This window comes from Dasypus novemcinctus, chromosome 3 (assembly GCF_030445035.2).
Source record: "Dasypus novemcinctus isolate mDasNov1 chromosome 3, mDasNov1.1.hap2, whole genome shotgun sequence".
Taxonomy (NCBI): domain Eukaryota; kingdom Metazoa; phylum Chordata; class Mammalia; order Cingulata; family Dasypodidae; genus Dasypus; species Dasypus novemcinctus.
Window position 1 is genome coordinate 56,409,810 of NC_080675.1, and position 21,290 is coordinate 56,431,099.

General features: G+C 35.7%; 2 protein-coding genes across 2 annotated transcripts in view; both read right to left on the bottom strand.

Moving 5' to 3' along the window:
• Positions 1 to 904: 904 nt before the first annotated feature.
• MAPK1IP1L (mitogen-activated protein kinase 1 interacting protein 1 like) lies at positions 905 to 13,178 on the bottom strand. Its single transcript, XM_004472781.4, has 4 exons — positions 13,037 to 13,178; positions 7,654 to 7,675; positions 6,240 to 6,935; positions 905 to 5,356 (listed from the first exon to the last, which is right to left on the bottom strand). Exons 2-4 carry the CDS (start codon positions 7,669 to 7,671, stop codon positions 5,345 to 5,347), a joined length of 726 nt encoding a protein of 241 aa, XP_004472838.1. The 5' UTR covers positions 7,672 to 7,675; positions 13,037 to 13,178; the 3' UTR covers positions 905 to 5,344.
• A 1,599-nt stretch (positions 13,179 to 14,777) lies between these two features.
• SOCS4 (suppressor of cytokine signaling 4) overlaps positions 14,778 to 21,290 on the bottom strand; it is a 28,080-nt gene continuing 21,567 nt past the window's right edge. Inside the window, exon 2 of the mRNA XM_004472780.5 lies at positions 14,778 to 20,956. Within this exon, the coding sequence (XP_004472837.1) occupies positions 19,539 to 20,864 (1,326 nt within the window). The 5' untranslated portion in view covers positions 20,865 to 20,956 and the 3' untranslated portion in view covers positions 14,778 to 19,538. The remainder of the gene's footprint in view (positions 20,957 to 21,290) is intronic.

Genomic DNA, 21,290 nt, shown 5'->3' on the forward strand with positions numbered 1-21,290 from the left:
ACTTTCAAAAGCTACAAGAAACTCTATTATGCCATGGCACAAACTGTCTTCTGGCATTAGAATTCTACTGTACCGTCTAGTTTGAAAGAAGTAAACTAATAGGATTCTATTTTGCTTCAGGGAATCTGTTGCAGAAGGAATGGAGCCTAAGAGAATTAATACGGAGTAAAAAAGGACCTGCCTGGGTCAGGTAATCCAGGGAGGCAGGTATTTGTCAAAGCAATGTCATTTCTTTATCAGAAAAATCCTGGCCCTGCTGCAAATGGTCTTGTATTTCACTACTTATCTCACAGTTCCATTTTAGGTGGTTATTTTTAGGGTATATGGAATAAGACATTAAAAAACATTTAAAATTTCGGTTTCATTATGTCAAATTAAGAAGCAAAATGGAGAGATCCTTTTTAAAAGTAAAATGTCTTATAACTTATTCACAAATTCATAGCCTCACTCACAATGGGGTTCTAAGGCTAGTAAACCTCCCGTGGAAAGGAAATGGCAAACTATACCAAGTTTAATAACATGGCCCTCACAAATGCACAGCAATTATACAAGAACAGACCTTGCAAAAAAGAAAATGGGGGTAGTGGAGGCAGGAGCAGAAAGGGAAGGTTCCCTAGCATCGCATACACAGATAATCTGGTTACCAAGAATAGCCTAATCTTGAAAGGAGAAGAGGAAAATATCACAATGGACGTGTTGCTTCAAAGAGGGTTTGTGGAGGATGAGTTGTTTTCAGGCAGCCTCTTTAAATGCTTAGTGAATGCAGATCACAGGCAGAGGGATGTCTGTCTCAGGCCTTTCCCCCCTTCTTTGTTTAAAAGAAGTAATTTGCAGTTAGCTAGGCTCCAAGTTGCTCAGAAAAGACCAGAATTGGGTCTAAAGAATAAAATACATGGAAAAACTGTGAAGCCATGAAAATACATTTTTTTAAAAAAGTTTTCAGGTATAATACACAAAAGGAAACAAGTTTATCTTTAAAAATATTAAGTATCACATCAATAGACTATTCCTAATTATAATTACTTCTTAAAGCAACATTTGTCTTTGTTTACAAATACAGCAGCAGGTGATAAAACCTAACATCTCAAACAGATTGCTTACAGTTCTTAATACAAACAAATGTATATGTGTCAAATCACATTTTAGGCAGTTTAACTTAAAATGCATAGACAATTACATACATTAAATCTGTCATTAAAAAGTAGATGAAAAATCACAATTTCAAGAAAAAATACAAAAAAAGTACAGAACACGCATAAAAAGTCAAGTTTACTTAATGGCAACAAGTCAGCATCTGCTAATCAGTGACAGGCAGAAAAGTGCCTTTATCTAGGGGGAAAGTGAGAAAACACATTACTTTGCACACGTGAATAGCTGCACTACCACCACACTTCTGAAGAAAAAAACGTCAATTCCTTGCTTTAAAAAATGACATATACCAAACTTTGCCCTTAAAAAATGTCCAAAGACTGGTCTACAATTTCTAACAGTAATACTATTTTGATCTTTATAAACTAATAATGGATGTACTAATTAATTCTGTAATGTTACCCCTAGACAGTGAGCCTCTTAAGGACATCTTTCATCTCTGTATCTCAAGCATCTGGCAAAGCACTTGGACCACGGACATTTTAATGTTTATTGAATGAACGTAGTCCTCAGATGTCTTCTAGAGCCAGAAGCTTGCATGGCATTTCTTTATTAATACTGATTATTTTATTGGCAATTTTTGTTCTACTTGGCAGGATTCTGCAAAAAGAACAGCATCTATCTTCAACACTAAATATTGCTATAAGATTATAGTCTTCCCTGAAAACCACCCATCACTTTCTATGCATAGTACAGTATATCAGTGTGAATTATCTAAACTTATGTTTATGCTCTTTAAAAAATACTCAAAAGGTCTGTGCTTAAGTTTAATTTCCAGGGTTTACAACTGGCATTTTATAAAACCAGCTCTACATTATTCAGGATGAGAAGGAAGACACTGGCACTAATTACTTAGAAGGGTAGGTGATTAATATGCAAATTAGGCACAGGATTGTTAAACTTTGATTAGAGCCATGTTTACCTATACAAATAGTTTCAAAAGTTGCACACTTAAGTAAATAGGTGGCACTAATTATTTGTGAGATAAACTATAATGGGCATAATTGGCCTTTTTCCTAGAAAAAATTCCATTATTCCATTGTAGTGGTGTGATTCGTCCAGGCCAAAAATTTACCACTCCCCCTGTCCTTCTTCTCTGCCCTATTATTGTTTACTGAAAACAATAACAGTAAAATGAACAAAGGAGGTTCTTGGGTAATTAAAAAATGTATTAATTATTCCTGAATGGTCAATATATTACTTTACAAAAAACAGGGCTGTGGAGTCAGTGCTGTAAGCCTTTTCATATGCACAAAAAAGTGTAAGGCTGAGTCCTGTAGAGAAAAGAAGCCAATGCATTTTGAGTACTCCTTTAAGGAGCATTTGATTCTTGAAAACTGAAAATGTGAATGTAGACCTAAGGCAGATATACTGTACCCTGCAAAAGTTCTATTAAAAAGGTTTTTTTTTTTGTTTTTAACCTTAGCACTATATTTTATTTTGAAATCTAAGATTCCAGCCCCAGAAACACAATTCCTCAACACATCAACTATCTCTATCAAATATATTTTAAAATCTTTGCTCTTTTAAAGCCCAAGATGCTAGCATATTCCATAATTTGGGTTCCCTTTAAGACTAAACCTACTTTCTATCAATTCTCTTCCATAAACCAATCTCTGCCTAGCATGACTTGTTTTGAAAGCAACATTATTCCCTTGTAAAGAAAAAACAATCCTAGATGCTTTGTATCCCTTCTTTCATTGGGACCTCTTCTGCTTTTCTTAACTCGTCCTGAACCTAAAAATATTTTTTGGCCCAGAGTGCTCACAAGAATTGAGAACTCCCCCAATGTGAGAAATTGTGCACTGCAGAAATAAAAGCAAATTTTATTATCCCCTTTTTTTCCCATTCTTACATTTAAAAAAATTCTCCCAAATACTGCTGAAAAGTCCTTAAAAACAAAGGGCTAAAATGGCAGTGATCTAGGGCAGTATGGGCCACTAAAAAAGTTGTTATACTTACAGGAAGTAGTAATCTCCTAATCCTGTGTTCATGTCCCTACAAATCCTTTAATAAAAGATTTTTTCCTACAACCAGGACAATGGACTCCATAATTACAGATCCCCAAACTGGCTACTTCTTTTAGTCCAACTACATCCTCTCTATCAAGGCATTAACTATTGCATTTAAAGTCCGAGATGGCAATTTATCTCAACGTAAGACAACCTAAACTCTAAGGAGAGGCGTCTTTACTACCTACCATCTCACTTTACCTGTCACCCTCTTTCCACATTAACAGACATTATGATATTGACTGATGATTTATGCTATGACACCTCCTATGGCTACCTGCCTTATAAATTAAAACTACAGATAACAGAATCCAAGGATATTGTAGACAGCTGCTACTTGCCTTTGAAGAAAAAAAGACTATGAATGCCACTATGTAAGAGCTGTCTAACAACATCCCCTAGTCTGAAAATATCTAAACAAATTAGTTTCCACTTTTATCAATTCTGAAAGTTTGAAATCTATCATCTACTTAAAATAAGGAAGGCCTAAACACTGACTGTCCCTCTCAAGGGTGATCTTCATGTTTTTTTAAAAGGAGGTAGCTATTAAACCATTAAATTGGCAGCATTTGGCATTCTTGACATTTTAATTATAGGAGAAATCAACTCCTAAATATTTTATTTCTCAACAAAAAAGTGTAATCCAGCATAAATCTCACCAATACTGGTCTAAGAAAGCCACATATATTTTAGAAATCTAATGGATACATTCAAAGTTTCAAAATGTTATTTGACAACAAGGTCAGTTCTACTGTCAAACTCATTTATTCTAAATCTAAGAACCTTATTTTTTGCCAAAAAGCTACACAGGTTGTTTTGGTAGTTACAAACAATACTTAAATACTTAAGCAACATAGTCACACTGCTTTAAACTCAATTGCAGAGGCCTACAATTTACTATTTTCATGTGTTAAGATATAAATTTTTCAAGAAGGGCACTCAATTCAACTACTGACCTGTCCACAAATACAGAATTGAACTGTTAGCCATAAGCTTTACAAATATCCAGGAAACTATGCAGGAGACAAATGACATATCACCAACAGACTCTGAATGACAGATACATATTTTGATTCACACTTGTACTAAGAGAACAGTCATATCTGTATGACATAAGGTTCTCTAAATGTAATTGCAATATATGTTAATGATCAACCCCTAGAGTATGCCAGTTTTCCACATCAGGGAGGAATTAAGGGATGTGTTCCTTCTAAAGAACTGAGGAGAGTGGGACTACCGGGAATGGTCTGGGTAGCATTGCTGCCTCAGGTTTTGTGGGAATGTAAATTACTTGTTTCTATGAAGCCATTCCCAGGGTTTCCTAGTTTGAGATTCAAAACAAAGGGGAGAATTATTTCCTTCCTTGAACTCTTCCCCAAACAGTATGGACACCTCATAATCCATTCTAAAGCAATAAAAAGAGATCACCAATTCTCTAAGAACATAATTTACATGTATGTTGACCTGGATTAAAAAGAAATGTTTCCATGAATGGCAGATTTTAGAGCTGTACAACCTATCTGGCTAAAAACAGAACAAGTTGGGTGGAACTCAAAATGAAGAAAAAGTTTTTACTAAACAAAGGATAAAAATGAACACTGGCCAGTTAATGAACGCTACATCTATGACAATAATTAATGACAGTTTTAAAATGTATAACCAAAATGCAATCTCAAGAGGACCAAGTTTATTTATCCTACAGACAGAGCAGCTCAAAATATTTAGAGGCATCACTTGTTTAAATTATGGCAATATGATTGTTTCCAAAGTGTGTTTATTTGGGGAAAAAGTGATTATAGAAAAATACTTGAAATAATTTGCCAATGAAGTTAGCAGATCTAACAATAATCCACATTTCTTATATTTTTAAGTGTGTAGTTTCATAATTTAAACAAAATGAAAATTTGTTTTAAACAAATTTTATCAAAGAACTATTCAATATACTTTATCACTTTAACTTTCCATGAAAACCAAATAAAAATCACATTTGAATGATTTACGTTTTTATCTGATTGTTCCAAATGTACATCCAAGTACAAGAGGCAGATATCTTCTCTGAGAGGTGCAAGAGTTGTTCTTTTCATGAATGCCCTCTAATAGTGAAATCAGCAATTTTTATATATGCATTCATGTGCATATACATGTACTTCAAAAAGCAAAGCGTCATCTCTTCGTCCATTAACTTAATGGTAAGACTGCAATAGAAAAAAGAAAAGGTCAACTACTAGATTTTGCAAATAGTTAAACTCCGTTTTGTGGCTTAAAATAAATTTATTTCTTAATAAATCCAAAGAGCACATCATTTTATTTAGTTAGCTTGGCATATGTTTAAAAAAATAATTTTTTTTTCTTTTAAAGTATATATATAGCAAGAAGCACTAATGAAAGGAATAAGTTTTAGGGGTACTTTATTGAGTTTTTTTTTTTTTTCTTTTTACAGCTGAGGGAGATGTTTGATTTATCTGGTTGGGGATCTGAAGAGTTACTTTGTATGCTAAGAACAATTTTTTTTTCCTAAGGGGAATCATGACTGTTTTTGGATACTGGCTTAGTTTACCTCATGGTGTAGGAAGGTGCCTTTCTATTTGGTCATATGCCCTTGATAGGCTGCTCAACTAAGATGAAAACCCTACTCTAGCCTAGACTAAGAGTAAAGCATACATTATACTTAGCTGATAATACTGAAGAGGTGTATAAGCTTGAGCTCAATACTGCTAAGGATTTAACAAACCCTTAGCTGAAAAACACTATGGAAGGTTACCTGAAAAATGGGCAGTTATTCATCCACTGCTCTGGATTCTTTTAAAAATCTATCTTTATATCAAGCCAGACAGGCAGAGATTGATCTCCAGACAATTTTCTTCCCGTTTTTAGTACCAGGAATACTTAACTTATACTTTCATCCATTTAAATGCTTTAACCCGAATTTTAACATTTTTACTCATTTTATATACATATGCCATCTTTTAGAAAGCTTTAAAAACTTTCCAAACTTTCATTCAAAACTAGAAAGAAACAATCTTTCAGTTGTGCTTATGCGACTATTTGTGCACATTAAATAACAAATTAAACACTCACATGGGGGCCACCAGGCATTGGTGGAGCACCAGAAGGTCCCGAAGGCACTTGAAAAGGATTACTCGGGGTGGGATAGAGTCCTGGTGTGGGATATGAGCCTGCGGGGGCAGGATATGGTGCTGGTGGCCCCCAAGCTCCTGGTGGGACAGTGCCCCATGGTACAGGTGGTGCTGCCCCTGGTGCTTGGGGAGGAGGAGGAACGGGATATGGCCCTGGAGATGGGTATGGCATATTAGGGGTAGGATACTGCCCTCCCATTCCTGGTGCCCAGGGTCCAGAAGACATGGATCCCCATGGACCTAAAGGACCAGCTGCAGCTGGATCTGTGGGTGCACCATATGGTCTAGGAAGCTCTGGAAAGGGCATATTTGGTGTAGGATATGGCCCAGCGGGGCCGGGGCCTGGCACGGTTGGGGCTGGATAAGGACCACTAGGTGGGGGACATGATGGTCCAGAAGGAGGAAAAGGTGCTGGAGGTGGTCCGGTGGGAGGCACAGAGGGATACATTCCTGTTGGTGCAGGTCCAAAAGGCACAGAAGGTGTTGCACTTGGTGGGAGTCCAGATGGCACAGAAGGCGGAGCACTTGGGTTATTCCAAGGGTTGGAACCTGGCCAGCCTTGAGGAGGTTGACCAGGTTTTGTATTGCTAACAGCAGAGGTTTTGGCAGGGGAGTGTTCAGGTAGTGCATCTGCCAACTGGAATACAAAATAGACACGTCTTATCTATCTCATCCAGGCACAAGCCAAGTCAAACATGATTAGACATGCCAAACTTGTACAGAATAGTGAGCTATGGGATCAGTGATTATAAACTTTGATAGCATCTTCAAAAGCTAAACTGTTCAGTTTCAAAGCAACTCATTTAATACAAAACCTTGAAGGGTTAACTCAACTCCCAACTTTATAATGGAAATTCCTCAGAAAGGCTGAAGTTTTCTAAATACAACTAATCAACACATTGCTTCATTTCTATGCTGTGTAAATACAGTATAGTGATTTACAGAATTAAATTTAGAGTTAAGATCTGAATTGGAAGTCTGGCTTTACTTCAAATCACATCTTCTAAGCTTCAGGTTTCTCATTTTTAAAAAAATTTCAGGGTTGAGACCGCAATTAGAAAATTCATGTAATGCACTTAGCGCAGTACCTGGAATATAATGATTATTTCATAAATGTCAGCTATTATACTATCAGACTAAAAGAGAACAGAAGTAATCATGTTTGTGATTTCTTAATTAAACAATTCAAAAAGAAATAAATACTACTCAATGCATTTTGAAGAATGTTATATCTAGTAAGCTAAGTCAAATCACCTATCAAAGTCACATGTCAAAAAAACCTAAGAATAAAAAGCATAGACTATCATTTTTCTTAAGGGCCATAAAACTTATCAAGGATGAATGTGCCGACTTACCGAAAATTCATCAGACATTTTCCTAAAAAAGAAAGAAGGAATATTTCACAACTAGTGAATATTTCTTATATATTCTTTAAGAAGCTTTCCACGCATGCATTTTTTCTTTTTTTTGAGGCACCGGGGGCTGGGGATTGAACCCAGGACCTTGTATATGGAAAGCCAGTGCTCAATCACTGAGCCACATCGGCTTCCCTGAGTTTGTTTTATCATTTGTTTTGCTTTTTGTTTTATTTTCAGGATGCACTGAGAACTGAACCTGGACCTCTCATGTGGGCGGCAAGAGCTCAACTGCTTGAGCCACGTCGGCTCTCCATTGATTTTTATATAAATGGAACCTAATAATTTGTAGACCTATTTCCTATATAAAGAAAAACAAATGTAACTTGTTTCCATTTTCCATTATAATTCATTTCTCTATTGCCTTCATCTTTTTAACTAGCTGAACAGGGTACAAAAATGATCCATAATTTAGTTTATAATCTCATTCTGGTGGCAGTTTAAGTTGTTAGCATTTTGGGCTGTTTTAAACAATGATACAGTGAACACATCTGAACATGTTTTGTTCACTTGTTAAGAATCTATGACAGAAAAACACAAAAGAAGTACAATTTACCGAATCAACAGATCAGGTTATTTAAAATCCATCTGATAAAAACACATTTTTCCCCCAAAAAGTACACGCTAATTTATAATCTTACCTTTTCCTCTAACTTCTCTTTCACCCCTAGGTATTATTAAAATTATAAATCTCTTCCAATATTAAAATTTAGCATCTTGTTTTAACTTGCATTTCTTTAAGTTATGTGGAAGGTAGAGTACCTTTTTATATTCAATCTCATTTACATTTCTTTTCCTGTAAAGTTGCTCATGTCCTTTGACCACTTTTATAAAAAAACTTTAAAGTATAATTAACATTTAGTAAAATGCTTATATCTTAAATGCTCTTAAGAAACTTATATATGCCTCTATAACCACCCAAAATAAGATATAGAACATTTTCCCCACTTCAGAAAAATCCAATGAACCCTCCCCTATACCCTTAGCAATCCCTTTCTTAAGATTCAATTTTGCTGCTTCTTTGACTTCATGGCAACGGAATAAAATAGTATATACTTTTTTGTTTTGACCATTTTATTTAGTAAGTACATCTTTTTTCCTCATTGCTTTCTCAGATAGTAAGGAAATTAGCCGTGTCTCTAATACACGAGACATTTTCCCCTAAGTTCCTTTTATCTGTTGGTTTTTTAAAATGGTCTTTTTAAAGTATAACCAAAGTTTTTAATTTCATGTTGTCAAATTTAGCAATCTTTCCCTACATGTGGCTTCTGGATTCTGTAATATATTTACAAGGGTCTTCGCTACTCCAAGCTTAAAGGAAAATTTTACCTATGCATATTACAGTATTTTTTTTTTTTACTATTGACCTTCCTTGTTTAAATTTTAATTCTTCTTCTAAACAATAATTGCTGAATAATCAACTGATTGGACAAGCCACCTTGAACACATTCTACTGCTACTATTGAAAACTGTATTTATTGAACATTTATGGAACAAGCACACACTAAGTGGTGCATTTCCCAAAGCCCTGTGATACAAATTCCATAACTACTCCCAGTTTACCACTGGAGAAAAAGAAACTTAACAAGTAAGGTTGCAGAGAGACTGACAAGTAGAGAAGGGGTTCAAACCCAGGCATGATCTTATTCCTATAGCCTCTGTCATTTCCCATAGGTATCACAGACTCTATTCTTTTCTCCAGATCTGTACCAGAGCATTCCATTTTAATCACAACAGTTTTATATATATTCTAGCTGTAATGTCCGTAGTCCTGTTATTGTTCATTTTTCAGATTTTGCTGCATATTTTCATTTATTTTTCTAGATCATTTTGTTAGAAAAAATCTGCTGGTATTCTGGCTGGAATGGCTTATATTTACAACTAATTTAGGGGACATCTGATACCAAATCTCATTTGAATAAGGTATGTCTTTCTAGTTCCTATAATTTTCATTTATATTACTACTCTGTTTTCTTGCTCAGGCCTTACAAGGTAGATTGTACTGTTAAAACATTTTCTTGGAGTTTTAAATAGGTTCGTTTTTTAATATTTTCTACTTGGTTGTTCATATTCAGGAAAGGTCTTTCAATTTTTAATATATTACTTTTATAAGCAGCCATATTACTCAATTAACTTTATTTCGGAAAATTTCACAGGCAAAATTATGCCTCTTTTCTCTTTTACAAGTACAATGGTATTGTTCCCAACTCTCTTGGGAATGCTTCTAATGTTTAAGTAGGATTCTCACTTTCTTCTATTTATACCTATATTATGGATGTTTCTATTAATACCTATATTACTAGATTTATTTTGCTAGTTAAAAACAAGAGAAGACACAATTTCTTCAAAAGACCTTTTGGTGTCTAATGAAATGATCTCTCAGTTTTTCTCCTTTGACAGATCAATAGTTAAACACATGACTCAAAGACTGCTTAATATTGAGCCATCCTTGCATTCCTGGAGTTTTATTTTTTATGTATGATTTGGTCACCATGAAGAATGATTTAAAAAATATGATGCCAACCAAGTCACATTTATTAGGCTTTATATCCTTGCTTTTTATTCAGAATATCAAAAAGCACATCTTGAATGTAGAGCAAATACAACTCATTCACATGTTAAAGTCTGTGTTTTATACTACAGTATATCACACAACAGTACATTTTTCAGACTAACACTAGAAGAAATTTTTTTAAAAGTTTACTGTAAAAAGACACACTACTTTATATACACTGGAAGTCTTTTCTTAATACATGACAATTTTGAAGTGTCCACAGTACTAACATGCTTTTCAAGCAAGATGAGCCTTTCTGAAATAGAAATTGGTTTTGTATCAAAGTTCATGTTAACTCTGATGTAGATAACCTAAATCTAACAAAGCAACCCATTCAATTTTATATAGTCTTGCTATTCAGATTTTTGTAATTACTATTTTCCCTCTCATTTGTTGAAAAGCAAAATATATGCAATATACAGTTAACTAGTCACAAAACAAAACAAAAAATGTTCAGTTACTCCACAAGTTAATAAAATTAAACAGATTCACAAGTCTGGCTTTAATTTTAAGTTCAAAATAAAATCCTGAAAGATAGAAATGTTAGACTCCTATAATTAGAATACTGAAGTCCTGACCAAAGGAACTAGAAACAGATCACATCTTGTGTTATGGTACAAGTGTAAAGTGACCCACTCTCCATGAGTAGAATAAACAGTGTTCACAGTAACTGAAAGCATTCCAATTTGATTTTTAGGGAATACATCCATTTTAAAAAAGGTAAAAAGCAGAGTTGGATATCAGTATTTTAATGAGATTTTCAGAATGCAAAAATGCCTAGATTTTCTCCCAAATATCTAATTATGCTAGCTATTAAAATAAGGACAATGTAACCTTGAACTCCCCCACCCCTCTTATCCTTCTTATAACAGGATGTGGGTCTGGGATGGGCTCTAAGGAAAAAAGCAGTTTATGTAAAAGTAGGGAGTCAAGAAAGAAGCTGTGGGTTAAGTACGAAGAGCTCAGATTGATAGAATATAGCAGAAGAGGGAAGGGATCTGGAATCGTCTTCAGTCATTTAAGAGTCAGCTCACCTGAATGAATCTGTTTCTTCAACTATAAAGAACATACTAGTAACGTGAGAGATTAAGTGGGACTCAAGTGCCTACAGTGTGCCCGGAAAAAGTGGGTGGGTAACAAAACATATTGTCTTGTCTTCCTTTGTACACATGCAGGTAAGTGTTTGGTTAAAAAAGTGAATGCTGAAAAGAATGACGGCCTAGATTAAACTACAGCTCTTAATGGCTGGCTCTGGACCCTGGACAAATTAAACTCTCCAAACCTCAGATTAGTAACTACATTGCAGATTTGCTGTGAGACTTATACAATAAACGAACAAATCTCTGAATCATTATCTGGCAAAAATTCAACAAATATTAGCTTTAATGTAACCACTATTATAGATCTACAAACCCTTAAACGCAGTACTCAATTCCAAAAACTTTTGAAAATGAAAGAAACTTTCCCAATTTGGTGGCAAAATCTGAACTGAGGCTATTTGTAGTTTCTACTAATCTCCACTTAAAAGAGTGAATAGTCACACCTAGTTTTACACAAATATAAGGAGGATTTCTGGAGGCTGCCACTCACCCTATTGGGCATATTATCACCTATATACCAAAATTTAAAGATAAAAATCTAAAGATTTCTAAATTCCAAAACACATTGGCCTCAGGAGACTGGGGATGGGTATTACAAGTTTCTCCTGGAGAGAAAGAGAACATTCTCATATATGCATCTCAATTCAAAAGTTTCTGGGGCAAACTTTTTTGAACAGGGGGTTAGAGACCAGTAGCAACCAAAATTTCTATTTTCCCTTCCTCCAAAACACTAATGAACAAATTACTTCTCAACTATTTCTGCGGTAATAGTTGAGTTCGTTTTCAAAACAGGCTTTTACAATTACCAGGTGTACAAATGTGTATTTCTCTAACATTAATGCTATAAAAAAATAAATTTCAGTCAAGTGAGCCTGGTTTGACACTTCAGCTTTAAAATCTTTATTTGGGGAGCGGGTGTAGCTCAGTGGTTGGGCGCCTGCTCCCCATGTACAAGGTACAGGGGTCCGGTACCGCCTTCAAAAAAAAAGCACCAGTTTCTACAGTAAAAAGGAAAACGGTTAAGCTACAATACATCATATACTCCAAGATCCTAAAAAAAATTTTTACAGAGCTCAGCACCTATTTCCTGTCGTGAATATCTAATATTTAACGTATTTCTTTCTTAGCAACTTCTCTAGTGAATAACCAAAACATTGTCATTCTGCGGTTTATCTTAAATAACAATCAGACTCCTCTAATAAACTAATTCGGAGCTTTTTCTCCCTTTTTATTGTAAGTTAATGAACATGGGAGGAGAGAAGTCAGGGCCAAGGGGCGCGAGGCCCGCACTCATTTGGTGCCAAAGAAACAAAGGGAATCTGGGATCAACCGGAGCCAACAGGCCTGCGAGCGGGTCGCGCCCGACCGGGTGGGTGGAGGAGGGGAGCGGATCCCGCCCCCAACCAGGACTGACGTCACGCTCGGAGAAACCCGCCGGGCATGACGTCACCGCCTTGGACGCCTTCTCCCCGGGTGGGCGATGGGTGGTTGTCTAGCAGAGCCCGTAGGAGGTGCTGAGGGAAACGCTTAGCTCCAGGCCCCAGGGAGATGACCACGGCCCAAGCACCAGAGGAGACTCGAGGCACCGCCGTTACCGCGCCCGCCCGTCCCTCAATCTAAACTCTCCTGGTCCCCTCCGCTATTCCCACTGGCGCCAAAGTCGCTTTACCCGGCAAGATCCGATCCCGGAGCAAGATGTAGGAGCGGCGATGGGCACGAAGGAACTGAACACTGAAGAACCGAGCGCAGCCTGACGGGCGGCGGCGGCGGAAGCAGCAGCAGCAACAGCAGCGCGCGGCTCCTCCCGGCGCCGGAACAGGAAGCGCCGAGTGCCGAGCGCGCCTCCCCCGCCCGAGCTCCTCCCTCCCGCCCGCGCTCCCGGGCTCTCCTCTCGCGCCGGCGGCGCGCGCCCCCCGCAGGCTCCCGGCCGCACTGCGTCCAACCCAGGCCTGATGGCTCGGCTGTTCTCGTAGCCTGCGGGTGGAAAACTCCCCGGTTTTCCGAAGTTCTTAGGATCTGAGGGAAACGCCTGTGGCCAGTGAAGTTCGAGGCTGCTCAAGGGAAACAGATAACTTGTTGCTTTGAGTGGGTTGAGGGCAGATTCTGGATCCCTAAGCGCAGCGGATTTTACAGCCAGGCCTCAAAGCAGGAGGCCCAGCAAGAAGACACGGAGACCGATGAGTCAAAACTGGGGGGATCAGGGGAGAATAATGCAGAAAAGGACGTTTGCCAGTGGCTTGGTAAATTAACTAAAGGAACAGCTGTCTTTTCAGATCTTTCCTGATCGATCCCTTTTCTATCCGCGTGTTCATTTTTGAGTGACCATTAAGTATGTACTCAGTATCAGGCCCAAAAGATGACTGACATATGGCTCCAGCAAGTAAGGAACGTGTAGCTTAGTAATGAAGTTGTGGTAATTACATGGTGTGCAAAAACAGCGAAAGCTAGATGTATAAAAAAAATATTTGTTAAATATATTAAAAGTATGCAGTACCCCGACATCGTTTTGCTTCTTTGTGTAAGCTGCAGGTGGGTCACTTGGCTGGTCACTGGCTATGAACTATCTATTCTAGATGAAGACTTACCTCTGGGTGTGCTCCATAGCATATACTTCTCATAGTGAAAATGAGCAATAGAACTGAAGATACCTAAGACCTAATTTTGGATAGAGGCAGAGGGCTCTGTAATGTCACACACTAGTGTGGACAAGCAACCAACTCTGCCTTCTAGGAAGCAATCATCAGTTTCTTAAGCAGCCCTATTGAAGCCTGAGGCAAAAGGAAAAATCAGTAATACGGGTTCTCCCTTTATCTAAAATGTTATTTTGTTCATCATAGATTTTTTACATTTATTCTTTTTAAAATGCTGCATTAAAATATTTTCATTTTTTGCAAAAAAAAGAAAAATTGTGCCTAAGTCAAGCACCTAACACACCTCACCTAAATTGTGGCCCTGTGTATGACAATGACTGTCAGCCTCCAGCTTTTCCCTGCTGCTCCAAGGTTCTAGAGCCAGGCCCTTCCTGTCCCATGTTGTATCCCCCACGGGCAAACTTTACTTAGAAACTGACTTCCCACGTGGTTTCAAAACTGCACTGCAGTCTGAAGCCCACCCTACCCAAACCTTCCTTTTACTAGGTCAGACCCACAATGTGGTCTTTAGACTCCCCCACCTTCTCCTGTTTCCTCTCCCTTTATCCTTCACAGGTGTTTCCCATAAGTTTCTGGCACATCTAATCACATCTTGGAATCTGCTTCTTGAAAGACCCAAATTGACACATGAAAAACTACAAGGAGTGTATAACTTAGCAAATTTGTGATGCTAGAGTTTTAAATTTTTTTCAAGTTTGAAGTTGAATGTGAGAGGTAAGGCCATACAATGTTTTTAAAACAAAATACAAAGCCTTTGGATTCCATATGTTAAGTTTTAATTAAGAAATGAATATTTATTCAGATCAATTTATTTGAAGTCATATCCAAAAGGAAACATTCAACTTCATGATTAGAAATAAAAATAGTCCACTTTTTGGGAGGAAGGGGTGGAGAGAGGATCATACACGCCTGATTGACAAGAGTACTAATAGCTTTGTGAAGTCATTATTTAAACTGTACATTCAAGTAGATATCAAGTTCATACTTGGCTTATAGTTTATCCAATTCTAGCAAAGGCAGTATACTTTTGAGTAAACCTTGGAGTTTCACACCATGGCTTTCAAGTCTGAAAGCTTAGATTTGATTACAGATTGGCAAGTGATTATTTTTACATTTATTCTTTTTAAAATGTTGCATTAAATTTAAAAATCAATTTTTAAAATAACTTAGGCAAACATCAATTTTACATAAACTTGCTTAAGTGTAGGAGGAAATTGCAATTTTCATTTAACTGCAGAGTCTAAACCAAAAATTCAAATTTGTACTGTTATCTCTATTATCAAATCAAGCCAAGAAAGACTATTACAAACTAAGACATGACTGTGATTATACAGGTCCACTAAGGTGATACTTTGAAAATCTATCATCACATTACTCCACTTAAAGCTGTACAATAATCATTTTCAAGTATGCCCTAAGGGTCACCTCTTAACTGAAGAATTAACTTATAGGAAGCCAAGTGACAAGTATACCTACATTTTGTGTATTAGGAAATGAAAGCAAAAAAAGGTTTAGGACTGAATAATCTACTCAAAATTAGAAAGTAAATCATAGATGTTGGCTTTATTTAGAACAGGATTCATGTGCCCTAAATCCCTTTCCATTGGGTTATATCAGTCTACATTTCTAATTGAAAGCCAGTCTATTTTTAAAAAGTTATGCCCATTTTATGTCCATTATCTTAATGTATTAGAATAGTATAGACAGACTCTCGTAGCACAGCTCAATTTTCCAACAGGCCATTAAAAAAGAACAAAAGAAAAACCCTTTGTGCTTTCGATTCTTTCTTTAGAAATAAGAATGGGTGTAAACTGATTGTTACAACAAAAATTGTTAAGTTTTTTTTCCCTCTAAGTAGAAATAAAGATTTGCTTGACTTAAAATCTTTAATTCATTTTGGCATTAAATTACTTAATGCGACACAAGCTGTTTTACATTAAAATTTTTCCCCTTAAGTTGTCTTCAGGAATAATTCTTAAAATTAAAAGCATACTTTCCTGTGAAATCTGCTAGACCAAAATCAATATATTAAGTTGTTTATTGGACTCTGACTATAACTAAAAGCAACAAAAAACCATTTTTTAAATGAAAAGTTGAGTATATTTATAAGGGAGTTAGGTCTTAAGGTTTTTGTTTCATAGGAAGGAAGCTCTCTATTAAGTGGATCTATAAAATGATCCAAAGTGAAGAGAGACAGGAAGCTGATTTATCTTAATGGCTTTGGCTCATGAATAAATGATAATGGTATGTTTTTCTTATAAAAATAAATGGAATTTGTATAATGATATGAGTCCTATTTGCCACATTTGTTGTACTTTCTAAAGGATTTCTAATTACTAAGACATTATATTATTTATAATAAGTCAAAACTTTAACTGAAAGCCACTCTTTGACCACAGTTGGCCATTAGCTGAAATTCAGGAAAGACACAGGTTTGATCACCAAATCAATAAATCCAGCCACAGGCTGACTAAAAGCTTCCTTTAATCTTCTTCCTATTAGGTCTTCCTTTAAATTAAAGCAGTCCCTCTATGAATTATTTAAGTGAATGGCATGGTTATTCAAAGACCACATATGACTTTTCATACAAAAATGTTTAAGGAACCTAAAAAAAAATCCACTTAGCATATTCAGGAATTACAGTATGAATTACAGAGCTTAAAAAAAAAAAGAGGGGGTGGGTGGGACAGGGTATGTCCTGAAAAGCTTTAGAGAGAAATAGAAAAGTCAAGTTTATTTCCTGATAGTGCAGCATTATTCCCAAAGCGCAGTTAAGTGTCTGGTCCAGACTAGCTATTAGCAATTAAGTAGTTCCCTTTCACCGTCAAGGCTTTTTCCCTGAGGTAATGCTTAAATTCGTAATTTTAATATTTTATCTTGTTTCTCTTAGCTCAGTCCTACTTGCCAATAAGCTCTACATATTTCCACCATGCTGAATGCTTTCTCAACTCCAGAATATACAATTTTCAAATGTATCACCATGTCCAAAATTTATATTTAGATACATTTTTAACTCGTCGCATCTTCTCGAAACTTAACTTTTAATTATATTTTGTGTGTGTGTGAGTTACTTTCTGAATGCTGGACATGCTTCCAAATACATCCTCACAAAGTCCCAGAGGAAGGGTTAACCTTTCTAAATTCCAATCCCTTACACTGTTTTAAAACATTAATTTATTATTACTCTTCTCTTTTCCCTTTGTGGTAAACGATTCCCTTCTCAAGTCTTTATATTTCTACTTTCCAAATTTCTTTTCACTCTAGCAAATACCAAAGGAAAAAATACAAGCCATTTTAGAGTAAATAAGTATCTTCCCTGTTCTCATTTATTGGATCATCTACTTCAAGGCTACAGATATGGCAGTATTAGAAAATGTTAATAGCTGTTAATACCTCGAAGTGGAAAAAATAAGAAAACCAGAGAAAACATGTCACTAGCAACCGGTTTGAATTATATGAAAAGCTACTTAGATCTTGACTTTCATATAAACACTAATTTTTACCATTATAAAAGACAACATAATTATATTTCATTTTTCTTTATAAAACTAACCCTTTAATATTTGTTAGCTAGTCTTTCCTTAGGATTTTCTGTACTGATAAAAAATTATGTTTAAAAGAAAAATATTTAAAATTATAATTGTTTCACAGAAACAGAAAGTCTTATTATCAAATTCTGATAAAAACTATAATCACGGATAGAGTCTTACCATACTATTGATTTTAATTTTCTTTCACCAAAGGTAGTTATTTAGGAAGTATTACATTGGTTATAAGATTCTCAGTGATCTACAAAAGTACAATAAAGATGAGGTAGTATGAGATTTTTCTACCTTTGAAAAAGGTAAATATCATCTTTAGAAGAGATGACATTTATCTTGGCATTTATGTTATGATATCTCAGGCCTCATCACTGCTAAGAGAGGTGCTATTTTTTAATAGCTACTTCTCATTGAGATCAAGACGTCTTGAGATCACTGAGAAAAAAAATGCTAGAAGATATGGTAGCAGAGATTTTCCTAGTTTAATTTCGTAATAACTGCTAAAAATTTATTTTAAAGCTATTATTAAAAAATGCCATCTTTATGTTAAAGGCAGAACTGCAAAATAAGGAAATGGTACTTCAACATAAAACAGTGACAATTAAGAAATGTTATTCTAACTTGGAAATTTCTAAATTAAATTGACTTCCTCACACAGCTAAATTAGCATCAAGAAATCAAATATTAAAAATGCCAATTTATACAAAGGGGTAGACAGCCCACCAGAAGAAAAGTTGGGTAACTGTCTAGGAGTATAAGGAGAGATTTATTATTCATTGATTCTTTTAAAAATGAGTTGGATAGGATATCACTCCATTTATCTTTATTAGTTATATTGGGCTAATGATGTTTCTTAAAAATGCTTCCCTATTGCTGGGAGAGTAAATACAAACTACTACCCATTGCCCAGTACTATTTAGTATGGTATAAACTGTATAGCTGTCAAAATGTTTTCCTTTTTTTTTTTGAGACTACATTAGACATAATTCTGAAGATGGGGATAATTATTTGGAACTTGAAGATCAGAAATAATTTTAAGCTTTCAGAATACTGAACTCCATGTTTACCTCTTGAATCTTATAGTCAAGTTCAATTTAAAATAATGCAAGATGACTTAGGTATTCTTTGGTTACCACTGTAGATCTGTGGCTGCTTATAGACTGTGGAATCTCCCCAAAGTAACAGGCTCAGAGTTTCTACAAGAGGACTAAGTTATTAATAGTGCTATTATTTTTTTTAAGCTTCCAGTGAGAAAAGAACAATATTTAGGTTTTAGAGATGGTTTAACTTGTCCAGGTTGAAAGATCTATTCAGTTATAACAACTCTGCCACATTGTAGAATAAATGAACCTCCAAAATGTCATGTTCTCACTGCCAGATTAACCAAATTCAGAAATCCTGCTTTATAGTTAATATTTAAAATGAAAATGCATTACTTTAAATCATTTTGTTACCTTTAGCATCCCTCTTAGTATATTATAAAAGCCAAGTACATTAGTATGAATTGTGAATTATAACACTCAGCTTTACTGAAGAATTTTAAAACAATTCAATGTAAAGGGGATGGGGAAACTATATTTTATGTTAATATTGATGGCATAGATTAACAAAACATTTTACATGTAGGAAGGAAAAGAATTAAAGAAAAATATGAAATACAGAATATTACACTGTGTTTGCAAAGCCTTTCAAATTTCAAATATGCTTGTTATCATATACAAATTACAATTAAGAAAAGGAAAAGCTAAGCATACAATTTACATGGTAAAAAAAAAAAAAGTGGTCAAAAATATCCTTTAAACCCTACTGTGTAACCTTAAACAATCAGTGTACATAAGAAAAATAAACTAGTTAGGAAGTAAGATTTAGGGCAGTAAAATTTACAACTGCCCTTGTAGGAACATTCAAAGTAGCATAAGAAAAATAAAATATGAGATGGAAATATGTATATACTCATTCATATGTTCCTATCCTTTTCTTAGCATTGCTGTTTTGGTGCATCAATCCTGAGTACTCTAACTTTTGATTTATAATGATATTCCTTCAGATATAATTTCATAGTAGAAGGAATTGGAAGGGCATCAATGCCATCATAAGTTGTACAGTTACAAATAACTGTTCTGCATATATGCTGTAGGGAAAAGGGAAAAGTCCGAATTAAAGGAGTGGATAAAAGTGGTTCAAAGAACATACAGGCGCTTGGGTCCTTATAATGTTCTAGGAGCCCAGTAATGTCAGGAGAATGGAAGACACAAGGATCATGTGCATCAAAGCTAAAGTTGTGATTCCACTGTTCAATTCTAGCATGAAGAGAACGACTATAGCGTCTAAAACTAACAGAGAATAAATAGTCTTCCTGTGCTGAGTCTCGAAGTAAAAATGTACCCTCTGGTTTTCCTTCTAGTAGGGCTTCAGCTGCATATTTATCCATAACTCCCCAGTAACATGGATTGTTATTGATCTGAAGAAGGTCTGGTACAAGACAGTGGACATAATCAATCTGAGTGTGGTACTTAGGAGGTGTTTCCAACTGCAGGATTTCATCATCCATTTCCCATTTGGGTTTGTTTCTTTTTCTGGAACTAGTGCAAAGTGTTATAATCTCATCTTCTGAATCCATGTCACTATCTTCAGTACTGTTATTTGAAACCAAATTCATCACAGAACCAGTCATAGGACCACTTCTACATGAAGCACTGTTAGGAGTTATGACACAGGGCTGTACACTGGTATGTGAGAAACAGTTTACATCTTCTTCCATGTTTCTTCTTTGTTTTAGCTGACCATCCCTTGATTCATTTTGAGACAAGTCTGTGCTTACCCATTCATCTGATTTGGGATTGATAGGAGCAGTGTGTCGTTTAATAAAATGCCACCTAAAGGCTAAATCTGATCGAGGTGGGAAAGGACACTTATCTAACATGAGTTCACTGATATGAATTTTTCTTTTGGATGGAAGCCCTGAAGAGTGTCGACTACTACAATTTTTTATTGGAAAACACTGGCCCACAGCATCTTGGAGTTTCTGTTTTAGGGATCGGCCTAAAAATCTATGCCCACAGGAATGATCTAAGTCCAACTCAATGGATGAACAGCTGTGCTTCCTTTCTTGGCTCCGTAAAGGAACTTCAGTTTTCTCTATTGTATTCACTGTTTCAGCATCTGAACAACTCTCATTCTTTTTTGACCAAGATAACTTCTTCCCACTCCATACATAACCGTCCTTTCTATCAGCACTTCTACTCCGACTAGTTTTGGGCCTTACATCGACATTTTTACTACTGTTTTCACTATTTTCTGCCATTTTAACAATTTATCCACAAATTCCAGTATTATAAATACTGCTTTTTCAGTTTTTCCAGCAGGAAATTTCTTCTGGGCACTTTCTGGATGTACCTAAGGAAAAAAAAAATTACAATGTCAGTAACCACTTGTCATTCACATTGTCAAGTTCATGTATTAAGCCCCAATCAGGGAAAAAAAAAGCCCAATTAGACCCAAGATTAAAATCATAATTTATATATGAGTAAGATAGAGTACAGGATATATTGAAAGACAGTTCCAAGATATTTTTTTCCACTTAAATAAGTAAATTGCTTTACCATATACTAATAATTTCATAGTCTTAGTTCCTTTCCCAGTGCTAATTATCAATGTGGATCAGAAAAAGTCAGTCTTTTACTCTCAGCCATAAAATATGCTCGAATTGTAAACTATTTCTAGTCCCGGA